Below are 12962 nucleotides of genomic sequence, written 5' to 3' on the forward strand. Positions count from 1 at the left end.
GAGAGTCATCCTCAACTCCTTCTTCTCCCTGCAGCCTCACATTCACTTAATCACTGAGGTCTGAGAACTCCACTTCAGAAGATCCCTTGAATCCAGCCCTTTATTCTTCTTATCATTAATTTAGTTTAGATCTTTATAACTTCTGACATGAATTATTCCAAATGCCCTCTCAAATGGCCCCCTCATCTTCAGTGAAACCTTACTCCAGTCCATTTTGCATAGACTTGTTATATACAGATAAAATCAAAACTTCTTAGAATGGCCCTTCATAAACCAGACCCTGCTTTTATATCCCATCTTAGCTCCTATACCTTATACCTTCCACCATATATCTCTTAGATACAAGTCAAAGTTACTTTATAGTTCCTTGAGAAATTATTGGTCTTTCTTAAAGTCAGTGGTGGGTGAGTGATGGACCCATCATTTACTAGTTGTGACCACAGGCAAGTGACTTAACAGCTCTGTGCCTCGGTTTTCTCATCTGTGAATGAGGGATAACAACAATACTTATTCCTAGATTGCTATAAGAATAAAATACTGAATCACTATGCTGTACACCTGAAACTAACACAATTGTAAATCAACTATACTTCAATTTTTAAAAGTCACTAACATTCTGCTTCATTAAAAATGTAACATCCATGATTCATGGAAATGGAAACTGTTAATGAAACAAATTTTAAATAAAAGGTATTTGGTAGTAAAGGACCCTTTCAAACTCTGGAAACATGAATTGATAGGGTATAGGTCTACACATGTTCTTTAAAGTGGGAATTATAATAAGTAGCTTACAGTCAAAGAAGTACAACTCAGCATATCATTCTTCACATCAAGAAATCACAGTGATCATTTAAAAGGTCTTTTACCTTTAATTAAAAGGATATTATTGCTTACAGTCTGAAAGCCATGAAGAATAAAGGGTAACACTTCGCATAGGATTAAGATGCAATTTATTTCTACATTAAAGAGACTTTAAATCAGTATGCTTATTCCTTGACAGTAACAACACTTATTCAACACTCAAAATTATTCAACACTTCAAGAAGACAACATGAATTACTAACTAGGTATAAAATAAGCTACAAGGATATAATTTACAACATAGGGAATACAGTTGATATTTTATAATAACTATAAATGGAGAAGGAAATGGCAACCAACTCCAGTGGTCCTGCCTGGAGAATCCCAGGGACGGGGGAGCCTGGTGGGCTGCCGTCTATGGGGTCGCACAGAGTCGGACATGACTGAAGCGACTTAGCAGCAGCAGCATAAATGGATTACAACTTTTAAAAATTGTGAATCACTGTATTGCACATCTATAACTTATATAGTATTGTATGGCAACTATATTTCAATTTAAAAAAACAAATCTGCACTGAAAAAAAACATGAATTAAATCTAACACTTGTGTAATTGTTCACAGTCTTGCTGGCAGTTCATTTGTTCTATTATTACTATTCCTACTCTTCCTCCTACTACTACACATTGCAACAATTCTTTGCTATATTCTTACTAACGATTTTGTTTAAGCAACTAATTTGAGAGATTGTAAGACTTTTGCTATATTTTCACATTTATATTATGGATAGGAATTATGCTATCCAGAAGAAATATATTATATCTATGTTTCAACAAAGCTACTTAGAGCAGTAATAAGGCACTTACCACAACTTGGAGCACCTGTTCATTGTAAAGTGAGGAAGAGGAGGAGGAAGAGGAGGAAGAAGAGGAAGAATGGGAAGAGGAGGAGGAGGAGGAGGAATAAGAAGAGTCAGCCATCATTTGGCCTAAAGTCTGTATCAGCGTTTTCCCCAGAAGAAAAAAAGAGCTGAACATGGCAATTACGCCAAACACCATTCCAAAATTGAACCTGTCAAGAGGAAAAAAAAAAAAAATACATAAATGTACGATCCCTCACAATCCACGGACTAAAAAATATGTTAACCAGCCACATTTCATAGCTTCAAAACAATGTCTAAAAACGTCAATAACTCTTGCTTCTTTTTCCTACCTGAACTTCAGATACTTGACTGAAGCACAGGTACTTGGCTCTTTAAGCAGTTCTAATTTACAATTCTCTCATAACTGAAGGGGGCTTCCCTGGTGGCTCAGTGGTAAAAATTCCACCTGTCATACAGAAGACGTGGAGTCAGTCCCTGGGTCAGGAAGATCCCGTAGAGAAGGCATGGCAACCCACTCCGGTGTTCTTGTCTGGAGAATCCCCATGGACAGAGAAGCCTTATGGCCTACAGTCCATGGGGTCACGAAGAGTTGGGGACGCGACTGAGCAGGCACAGCATGGCACGTAACTGAAGAGGCTGAATGTTGTTCCCAATAAAATGTTGGTTTCCATTCATATTGTTTTTCTCATTTACATAGCATTGTTTTTATCTTATTCTCACATAGTTATGAAAGCTCTTTGACATTACAGAAATCCATTCTTTTTCATCTACTGATTCTACTGTTTGGATTTTATTTTAGTTGAATTTTGTCATGGGCTTAAATAGTAATGTGGTAAAACTTAAGAACAGTTTCTTCTACTGTTAATAATTACAAGTCATTCTTCTATAGTTGGGAATAATCGATTACATTTTCTAACTTTTTGATAAGCTGTGTTTTTTCAAGGAACTTGTCCATTTCATTTAAATTGTCAAATTTATATGTATAGCACTGTTCACAATAGCTTCATCTTTCAAAATGAGTCTCACTCCATGCTGTCATTGCTAAGGGCCTGGGTTCAATCTCTGCTTGAGGAACTATTAATAAAATTCCACAAGTTATGTAGAACAGTCAAAATAAATAAATGAGTCTCAGAATCTATAGTAATATTTCTTCCTCCAATTCTGATTTTTAGTTGTTTTCTTTTTTTGTTGATCAGTCATGGTACGGGTTTATCAATTTTACTAATCTTTTCAAAGAATCAGCTTTTGGCTTTGCTGATTTTCTCTACTGTATACTTCCTATTTCACTGATTTCTGCTCTTTATTATTTATGTTTTGTCTGCTTTGATTTGCTCTTGCATTTTCTGCTTTTTGATGACCTCATTATTGATATTTAGCTCTACTCCAGCTGGAGCTAAATTTTTAACAAAAAGGAATTTAGACAAAGGCCCTCTACTCTCATACTAAAAATTCTTCAGCTACAGAAACTGTCAGTCTCTAGGGTGTCCTGGAGAGCATTATAAATCCCCTAACCATAAACACTATAAACTATGATTTTTAAAATATTTTAAATTAAAGGGATAGGCCTAGCATAGCCAGGGAGTCCAGGACCCTGCTGCTGCGATCTGGCTGGCGTTGGTTTGTGCATATGCTTTATAGGAGGATAAATATTTTAAATATCCTTCCTCTGGATGGTATTTACATACATATGTACGTAAATACATACACACATATGTATACGAAGTACAGAGGAAAGCCTGCAGACTTTTGGAAGCCCTACTACTCCCACACCCCTTGTTTCTATGTGTGATGATGGAGAGAATTTTCTAAGATTGTTTTCCTGGTGGAAAATGCTCCACGTGCGTTTTGCTTTTCCACTGATGTATAACTTCCATGGTAAAATGTGTAAGTCTGAAGCGTACTGCTCACTGAATTCTTATGTATGTACATACGCCCATGTGTCCACCACCCAGATCAAGACAGAATCTTGACTGTGAATGTGTGCAAAGCACGATGATGCAATCCCATACATTTATATAAAGCCAGAAAGTTTTTACATGGTCAACATTTTAAACTCAGTAAACTGAAAACAATGGAAACAGTTCATTTAACACGTATTTCTCAGGATCACAATTACTAATCCAAACCAAAAAAGAGAAAATGAAGAATACCACTGGTAAAGCATCCTTGCTTTCCGCCGTCCCCAACTATAAAAGGCACGATTGAAAACAGCAGTCTGCCATCTTATGTGAAAAGGGGAGATGCTCAATCCGTTGTTTTCCAGCCAGTCTTCATAAGAATGCTTAAAATATACAGATGACTGAGAGAGAAAGAAAAGTTCCACATCACTCAATTTGAAGAACAATTTATAATGTTTAAGAAAATTTTGAAAAAGCAGTGTTTTCTACAGGAAAGCAAGATAGCAACTAATCAAATGTTTATAACTTTTAAAGCTTTACATTTATCTATTTTTTCAGGATATTAAAGTATAAGTCTTGGACTAGCTGGTCTGCTGAGGTCAGGGTCCGGCAAACTACGGCCCATGGGCAAAAAATGTTTGCTTAGAACAGCACTGTCCAAAAGAAATATAATGTGAGCTACAAGTGCAAGTCACATGTGCAATTTAAAATTTTTCAGTAGCCAAGAAAATTTAAAAGGCAAATAGAAACAGATTAATTTAAAAGTATTTTTAACTAAAAATAACCAAGATATCATCATTCAAAATATAATCAATATAATTATTGAAGTATTTCACATTCTATTTGTTTTCTTACTTACTTATGCACTAAGCCTTGGAAATTCAATGTCAACTTCACACTTGAGAGCACATCTCAGTTCGGACTAGCCCCATTTCAAATGCTAGATGGCCACATGTAGTTAGTGGCTACCACACAGGACAGCACAGGGCTAGAAACCCTGTTACACAGCAAGAGGTCTTGCGTTATAATTAAAAAGACCCCCAGCCGATCCAACAGAGGGGACAGGTTATTTGGAATCAGTGCTTTCTATACTCTTTTGAGCAACTACCCTAAGCACTTACCCTGGATTTGACCATGTAAAAATACAAAATTTATCGAAAGTCATCTTAATCTCAGTGACTCCTTAACATTCTTTGGGGCTGGGGAGACAGCTGCTTATATGCAGCTCAACAAACAGTTTTATCATTAGGAAAGTTTGAAGTCCTTGAGTAATGTAGGATTTTGGACAATATAAGGCTGTTTTATATACACTGCTACTGACCTCTTATCTGTTACAGTAAGTATGGTAAGTATTTTGTCATATAGATGCCCATCCATTTGAGAAATTTCTCTGTCTCTAGAAGGATATTTCAGTCTTATCAGTCATAAATATGATCTGAATGTGAATATAGGTATCTGTTTGCCTTTGGATCCATAATGTTCTCTGCTCTCAATCTTCAGGTGAAGTTTTAAACCTGTTTATTTTCTAGGACTTGGAAAAGGAGAGTGACACACCCTTCCAGGTGTCTACTGAGGAAATCCTAGACAACTATGGGTAGAACAGCAGACCAAGCTGGGAGCAGAGAAGCTAAAGGTGCAGGCTCCTAAAACCCAAGATTTCTCCATTCCCCAGGCAGATACTTTGAATGAGAGTTAGGTCTTCTGCTCAAGGAACAGGGCTCTCTTAGGGAGTTAAGGGCTGTTACTGAACTTAAAGTGACATCCTGATCACCTCATACACTGGACTAGACTATAAAGGTTTGAAAAAAATTACTTTTATTTTGGATTTCTGTCATATATGCAACACGAAATCATGAGTTTGTTTTTTCCAAACAACAAAATCACTGTGTAAATAAGCACTGGCATGTACTGCTTATGACATGCTAAGCACTATGCCAAGTGTGTGCAGAGGAAGCACCTGGGGTTCTTACGAGGATGCAGATTCTGATTCTGTGGGTCAGGAATGAGGCCTAAGAGTCTACATTTCTGACAAATTCCCAGATGATGCAAATGCTGCCAGTCCTTGAATCTCAGCTTGAGTGGCAATGGGCTCTACGTGGATGAATAACATAATCCTCTCTATAATATCAGGAGGTCTTTACAACTATTACACCTATTTTAAAGATGAAGAAATAGAGGAACAGAGAGAATTTTTGCCCAAGGTCACAATGGTTAGGAAGTGGCAAAGCCCAGCCCCGTGCTCTAAGGATTCTACTGTATTATCTTTTCACTTTGCAAGTTTTGTTTCCCTGGTGGCTCAGATGGTAAAGAATCTATCTGCAATGTGGGAGACTCAGGTTTGATCCCTGGGTGGGGACGATCCCCTAGAGAAGGGAATGGCTACTCACTCCAGTATTCTTGCCTGGGGAATTTCATGGACAGAGGAGCCTGGGGGGCTACAGAAGTCAGACATAACTGAGTGGCTAACACACTTTGAAAGTTTAAATGCAACAAAGTAACATTAAGTATCATTTCATTCTAACATTAAACTTAAAACACACACACTACAGTATTCTATTTAAAACGGTATTCATAACATGAAGGTTTGAACTAGTCATAATTGGAACTTTCATTAAATATTAGAGAAGTTACATGATTTCATTCCTCGCATACAGTACCCCCGCCCCCAATATGCAACTTCAAAAGGCTGCTTGAAGCCTGTGGTCAGACAATTGTTAACATCCGCTACCCAAGTAACTTAAGAATGGGCTGCGTACGAACGGTCTGTGGCAGTGGAGGGGGACGGGTATTAAGTGGGGCGGGGGTGGGGGGGGGAGGTTAGCGTGAAGAAACAGCGTATAAGATACAAAGTAGAATTCGAGTAGTTAATAGTTATCTAAATCCTCACTACTTTTAAGTGAGGTCAGTTAACTAGCGGCATTGGCAGCAGTTAGGAACGGGTTAGAAATGCAGAATCTTGGGCCCCCGGCCTAGATCTGCAGAATCAGAATGTGCTTTTTAAACGGAACTGCAGACGATCGTATACACTTTAAAGTCTGAAACCACTGATCTAAATCACTTTGATTTAAATTCATTCCAATACCAGACTCTCTGGAGAGTCGCGACCTTAAAGACGAGGGCAAACAATGCCTTTCTCAGGCAGACATTTTATTTTCCTCTCAGGTGCAGTGTCGTGGGGTTTGGCGAGCCCTCCCGAGCCCACTACCGGCGCCTCCCGGGCAGGACCCGAAGGCTGCGGGGCCTACGGAGCCCCGCAATGCGACTGCGGCTGATGCGCAGGTCACCACTCCCTTCCCGCAGCCAGCCGTACTTTATTTACTCCACCGGACCGCGCTCCACGCGGAAGGCCGCAAGTGGACACCGGCCGCACGGCTTCCATTCCGGGAGGCACAGGGCAGGGGAAAAGACCTCGGATCCCGCGCCCTGACCCTGAGCACCACGGGCTTGGGCCTTAGGCCCGAGGCCCTCACCTTCAACACCAAGTCGGTCAGGTAGACGGCAGTCCAGCCGCCCACCACCACTACCACCAGCGATACCGGAATCATGGCAGCGGCGGGGGCAGCGCAGGGAAGGCGAGCGCCGGCGTCCTCCCTGCGAGCTGCAACCAGCTGACCGCGCGGCGCCTACAGCCCCAGCATCTGAGTAGGGACCAAGCTGCCACGGGTTCCTTTCTCGTAGTGGCCTCGTTTCCTTCCGGATCCTTCTGGTGGGACACTCGGCCCGCAATGCTCGCACCGGAAAAGTGGGCGGGGGCTTATTTTCGCGGAACACTTAGGCGTCACAGTCCAGGCATCAGCTAGCTTACGGCTTCGAGCCCTCTAGAGATTTCTTAGTCTTTGGCCCTCCCTGCTGTCTGGTCTCCATTCTCTCTGGTTCTGGTCTGGGGTGTGTAGTTCCTTTTAATCTAGTGAGAGTTTGGGGTCATCCGAAATAATAATCGTCTCCGCCACTCAGACGTCTTAGGTATCCAGATTTAAATTATGTTCAATCGTTCTTTTTATTGAAACGTTATTTACACATAGAGAAAACATAATACAGATTTCAACTGTTTCGATGAGTTTTGATAACTATATATCCATGTACCCTAATCAAAATAGAGAACGTTTCCATCTCGGGAATTTTCTTCGCTCGCTTCTCAGTTAATCCTCTCGTCCTCTGCCCATTCCTACCCCTCGTTTTCTTTGTAAAAACTTTGTGTAAATAGAATCATACAATAAGTACTCTTTTGTGTCTGGCTTATTTTGTTCAACATATTTTTGAGCTTTAGATTCATTTCTCAACCTTTTCCATTATAAAATTTGAGATTGGTGCTGCATTAAAAAAAAAAGTTCTAATAAACACCCTTACATATTTCTGTATGTTGACATGTACTTGATTATATATTGGCCTGGAGCAGTAGTTCTCAACCTTGGCTGTAACATTAGGATCACCAGGGAACTTTAAAAATTCCTGATGCCCGTTGTGTAGCTTAGACCAATTGAATCAGAATCTCAGAATGGGACGCAAGCCCCCGTATTTTTTAAACAGGTCATTCTACTTTGCAGGCAAGATTGAGAACCAGTCAACTGGATGATTTCTAATGGGAAGGAAAACTAATATTTATGGAGTTGTGTTTTTTCTTTTTTTGCATTCTCCTAATGCCCAAACCTTTAAAAGTTAAACTTGTTTTAGCTCTCTGGAAAAGCATCAGCAGCAATAGTAATACTAATCCGAAATATTGAGAATACCATCTTAAGAATAAGTATCCCACAGAGAAGGCAATGGCACCCCACTCCAGTACTCTTGCCTGGAAAATCCCATGGACGGAGGAGCCTGGTAGGCTTCAGTCCATGGGGTCGCTAAGAGTCGGACACGACTGAGCAACTTCACTTTCACTTTTCACTTTGCTGCATTGGAGAAGGAAATGGCAACCCACTCCAGTGTTCTTGCCTGGAGAATCCCATGGACGGGGAAGCCTGGTGGGCTGCCGTCTATGGTGTCACACAGAGACACGACTGACGTGACTTAGCAGCAGCAGCAGCAAAGTTCCTAACCCGGTGGGTGCTCCTGCTCAGTATTACTGGAGACATTTGGAAATAGACATTTCCCATTTAGCTGTGTTTCCTCCCAGATGGGTTGGAAGGAGATTGGCACATATGCGCCTCCTGGGCCTTGAAGCCTGATGTTCACTTTCTCTCTCCCTCTCGTTTAAAAATATAATTAAAAAAAAAAAAAGAAAAAAAAAAAGAATAAGTATCCCAAATAAAAATGCCCCCTCAGCCTCTTGCAAAGTAAAAATATAGTGAATACAAGAAACCTGTATGAGAGATACTGCTACTCATTTGCCTCACTCTCTCATACTTTTCCTAAAGTTTTAATAATTCAGCACCATTTCTTCCAAGCTTCAAGAAACCTTATGATTCAGTTTTACATCTTCTTGCATATATGTGTGTACGTGTTGTTATAAAATGTTTCAATTTATTTTGAACAAGTGAAGTTGCTCAGTCGTGTCCAACTTTTTGCGACCTCGTGAACTGTAGCCCACCAGGCTCCTCCGTCCATGGGATTCTCCAGGCAAGAATACTGGAGTGGGTTGCCATTTCCTTTTCCAGGGGATCTTCCAGACCCAGGGATCGAACCCACGTGTCCCGCATTTCAGGCAGAGGCTTTAACCTCTGAGCCAAACAAAGCTGGGTATAATTATAAAGTTTATATTCAAGCACCCTGTGATGTCACAGTTTTCCATGTACAGGTATCCCAAAAGTCTGTATGCAGTTTTAGGTTTTGATAATTTCAGAAGTATAAATGCTACAAACTTGAAAAAGCATCACTTGAAAATTTATTTATATTTCTTTTACAGTTATTTAACTTGGAGAATTTTGAATAATTTTAAATTTCAAATTTTTTAGTCCAGAGGAAGGCAAACATTGACTGAAACAAAAAACTGAATTATATTTACTGTTCAAAAATTTCTGAGACCAAAGAAACATGAAAGAAATTTAAATAATTTTATTTTTCAAGTGATGTTATGTGTAAGTTCATAGAGTTTGTATTTCTGAAGTTATTGAAGCTTAAAACTACACTAAGACTATTGCTACACTATTGTATTTGAACTGACTTTTGTTTGCTCTTGTATAATGACTGTAGTTTTTAACTGTTTTTTCCTATGATGAGAAAATTAAGAAATAAAGTGCTTCTCTTTTGTTAGCCTGAAGCCTTGTCTGGACCACTTGCTGGGACGAAAACCAGATATTTTGTGGCTATCTGATTATACAAAATATGTAGGAAATGAGTTGATTGTGTTTTTCTGTTCCCAACCTAAATTTTTACTTATTCAACTGACTTGATGTTCACATTAGGGATCCAGCAGTCAAACAGAACACTGAATAGAATCCTGCTGGTTTCTGGAATTTATCAGTCATGGAAGGCAGCTGGTGGCAGCAGAAAAGACAAGATAGAGGATGCAAGGTGGCAGTAAAAAAAAAACATCAGTATTCCAGAAGATCAAGGTATTCTCTTTAGAATAAATGTGATCTACTTTACAAATAGTTTCAGGTTTTTGTCAAGTAACTGTCTTAAAGAATGCACAGTCAGGCTTTTATTCATATCATTTTATGTAGCATTTATTTTTAGAGGGGCACCAAGTGTACATTTTGGCTGAATGGAAAATGCTACATATTAGGGACCTCCATGGCTGTCCAGTGGTTAAGACGCCACACTTCCACTGCAGGGGGAGTGGATTTGATCCCACTCCCCCTGAAAAAAAACACCTACATGTTAAAAATCAGTATTTGGCTAAAGCAGAATATCACTATCATATAATAAACTTCTAAGATACCAGGATCAACATGAACTATAAATATTAGATAATACTAATTTTAAAATACTACAATTTTGTTGTTAAAAATATAAGTATTCAGATTTTTAGAGTTTGATGTTCCCTTCAAGAATATTTATTTCTCATCAAACTTCTTGGGTCATTATACTCTACATTTATGACACTAACTTATATCAGCCAAGATAAGCTTGGGAAACCAGCCCTAAAATCCCATTGGCTTAAAATGATAAAGATTTATTTTTTGTTTGTGCTACATATCCAACATGAATTGGTAGACTGATGCAGATTCCATTTTATCATGCCCAGTTCTCAAAGTGAGGCTCAGGATTTAATGCAGCAGAGAAAGAGGACTAGAGTGTTTATCACTGGCAGAAAAATCCTATGACCAGACATGCACACATTACTTCCATTTCTGTTTCATGAACCTAAAGTAGTCAAATAGATGTGTCTCACTTAAAAGGCAGAAGGAGTATAATCCTCTGTATACCTAGAAGTAGAGAAGAATATACCTGGAAGTAAACATGAGTGTCACCTACGACATAAGTAGATGCTCTCTTTCATGCAATTGGCTTTCAATAAACCAGTCATCTGGGTTTTTCTATCTCTGTTTCAGTTTCGTTTCATGTAGACTAATATCAGCATCTTCCTGGAGTAGAATAAGAGAATCTTTTCAATCACTACCATGTAAGAAATACTTGTACTCTGAAAAGATCGATTTGATTTCTTCTGCCTCAGGTTCCTGGAAAAGGTCAGTTTTCATTCCAATCCCAAAGAAAGGCAATACCAAAGAAATGTTCAAGCTACTGCACAATTGCACTCATCTCACATGCTAGCAAAGTAATGCTCAAAATTCTCCGAGTCAGGCTTCAACAGTATGTGAACCATGAACTTCCAGATATTCAAGCTGGATTTAGAAAAGGCAGAGGAATCAGAGATCAAATTGCCAACATCTGTTGGATCATCGAAAAAGCAAGAGAGTTCCAGAAAAACATCTACTTCTGCTTTATTGACTATGCCAAAGCCTTTGACTGTGTGGATCCCAACAAACTGGAAAATTCTTCAAGAGATGGGAATTCCAGACCACCTGACCTGCCTCCTGAGAAATCTGTAAGCAGGTCAAGAAGCAACAGTTAGAACTGGACAGTTAGAACAGACTGGTTCCAAATCAGGAAAGGAGTACGTCAAGGCTGTATATTGTCATCCTGCTTATTTAACTTATATGCAGAGTATATCATGTGAAATGCCAGGCTGGATGAAGCACAAGCTGGAATCAAGATTGCTGGGAGAAATATCAATAACCTCAGATATGCAGATGACACCACCCTTTTAGGGCAGAAAGTGAAGAAGAACTAAAGAGCCTCTTGATGAAAGTGAAAGAGGAGAGTGAAAAAGTTGGCTTAAAACTCAACATTCAGAAAACTAAGATCATGGCATCTGGTCTCATCACTTCATGGCAAATAGATGGGGAAACAGTGAGAGACTTTATTTTCTTGGGTTCCAAAATCACTGCAGATGGTGAGTGCAGCCATGAAATTAAAAGGCGCTTGCTCCTTGGAAGAAAAGTTATGACCAACCTAGACAGCATATTAAAAAGCAGAGACATTACTTTGCCAACAAAGGTCTATCTAGTCAAAGCTATGTTTTTTCCAGTAGTCATGTATGGATGTGAGAGTTGGACCATAAAGAAAGCTGAGCACCGAAGAATGGATGCGTTTGAACTGTGGTGTTGGAGAAAACTCTTGAGAGTCCCTTGAACTGCAAGGAGATCAAACCAGTCAGTCCTAAAGGAGATCAGTCCTGAATATTCATTGGAAGGACTGATGCTGAAGCTGAAACTCCAATACTTTGGCCGCCTGATGTGAAGAACTGACTCACTGGAAAAGCCCCTGATGCTGGGAAGGATTGAAGGCGGGAGGAGAAGGGGACGACAGAGGATGAGATGGTTGGATGGCATCACCGACTCGATGGACATGAGTTTGAGTAGACTCCAGACATGAGTTTGAGTAGACTCCAGGAGTTGGTGATGGACAGGGAAGCCTGGCATGCTACAGTCCATGGGGTCGCAAAGAGTTGGACACGACTGAGTGACTGAACTGGACTGAACTGCCTCAGGTTCCAGAAAGTATTTTCTCTGCAAGCAGTTTGAATAAGATACATTGTTTTCACCTAAAAAGCATGTTATTTTGGTTTTGTTCTAGATGGCTTTTATACATTTAGTAGCTGCTATTCCATCTTCTTTAAAACATCTTGTTAAATATATGACAAAGTTATTCTAAAACCTTTGGACATCAGGCATTTTTGTCTTTGACTGAAGTATGATGTAGTGGCCCACTATCTTTCTGCTTACAGACAGTTATAATTGCTTTTGGATTACATTACTGAAGGGTATATGAACAAGACATTGTATGCTTATGATTCCTAAATCACTGAGCCTTTACCATCTTTGTTCTATAACAATTGACATGTTTTGAAACCAATTTTCCATCCTGTGAATAGTTCTTCAATCAGAATGCAGTATGTTGAGAGCTGTGTGAAACAACAATCTCTCAACAATTGAACAGAAGC

The 12962-nt window shown here is 39.4% G+C and overlaps 1 protein-coding gene across 2 annotated transcripts in view; it reads right to left on the reverse strand.

Moving 5' to 3' along the window:
• MBTPS2 (membrane bound transcription factor peptidase, site 2) overlaps window positions 1-7220 on the reverse strand; it is a 44036-nt gene extending 36816 nt beyond the window's left edge. Inside the window, exons 1-3 of one of the 2 annotated variants that reach the window (NM_001075981.1) lie at window positions 7051-7202; window positions 3833-3981; window positions 1666-1870 (exon numbers count right to left, since the gene is read on the reverse strand). In NM_001075981.1, coding sequence (NP_001069449.1) covers window positions 1666-1870; window positions 3833-3981; window positions 7051-7125 — 429 coding nt within the window. In that variant the 5' untranslated portion in view covers window positions 7126-7202. Of the gene's footprint in view, window positions 1-1665; window positions 1871-3832; window positions 3982-7050 lie in introns of both variants that reach the window. The other variant, XM_010822145.4, reaches the window with a different exon arrangement.
• Between the last annotated feature and the right edge of the window lie 5742 nt (window positions 7221-12962).

This window comes from Bos taurus, chromosome X, assembly GCF_002263795.3.
Source record: "Bos taurus isolate L1 Dominette 01449 registration number 42190680 breed Hereford chromosome X, ARS-UCD2.0, whole genome shotgun sequence".
NCBI classification, from domain to species: Eukaryota; Metazoa; Chordata; class Mammalia; order Artiodactyla; family Bovidae; genus Bos; species Bos taurus.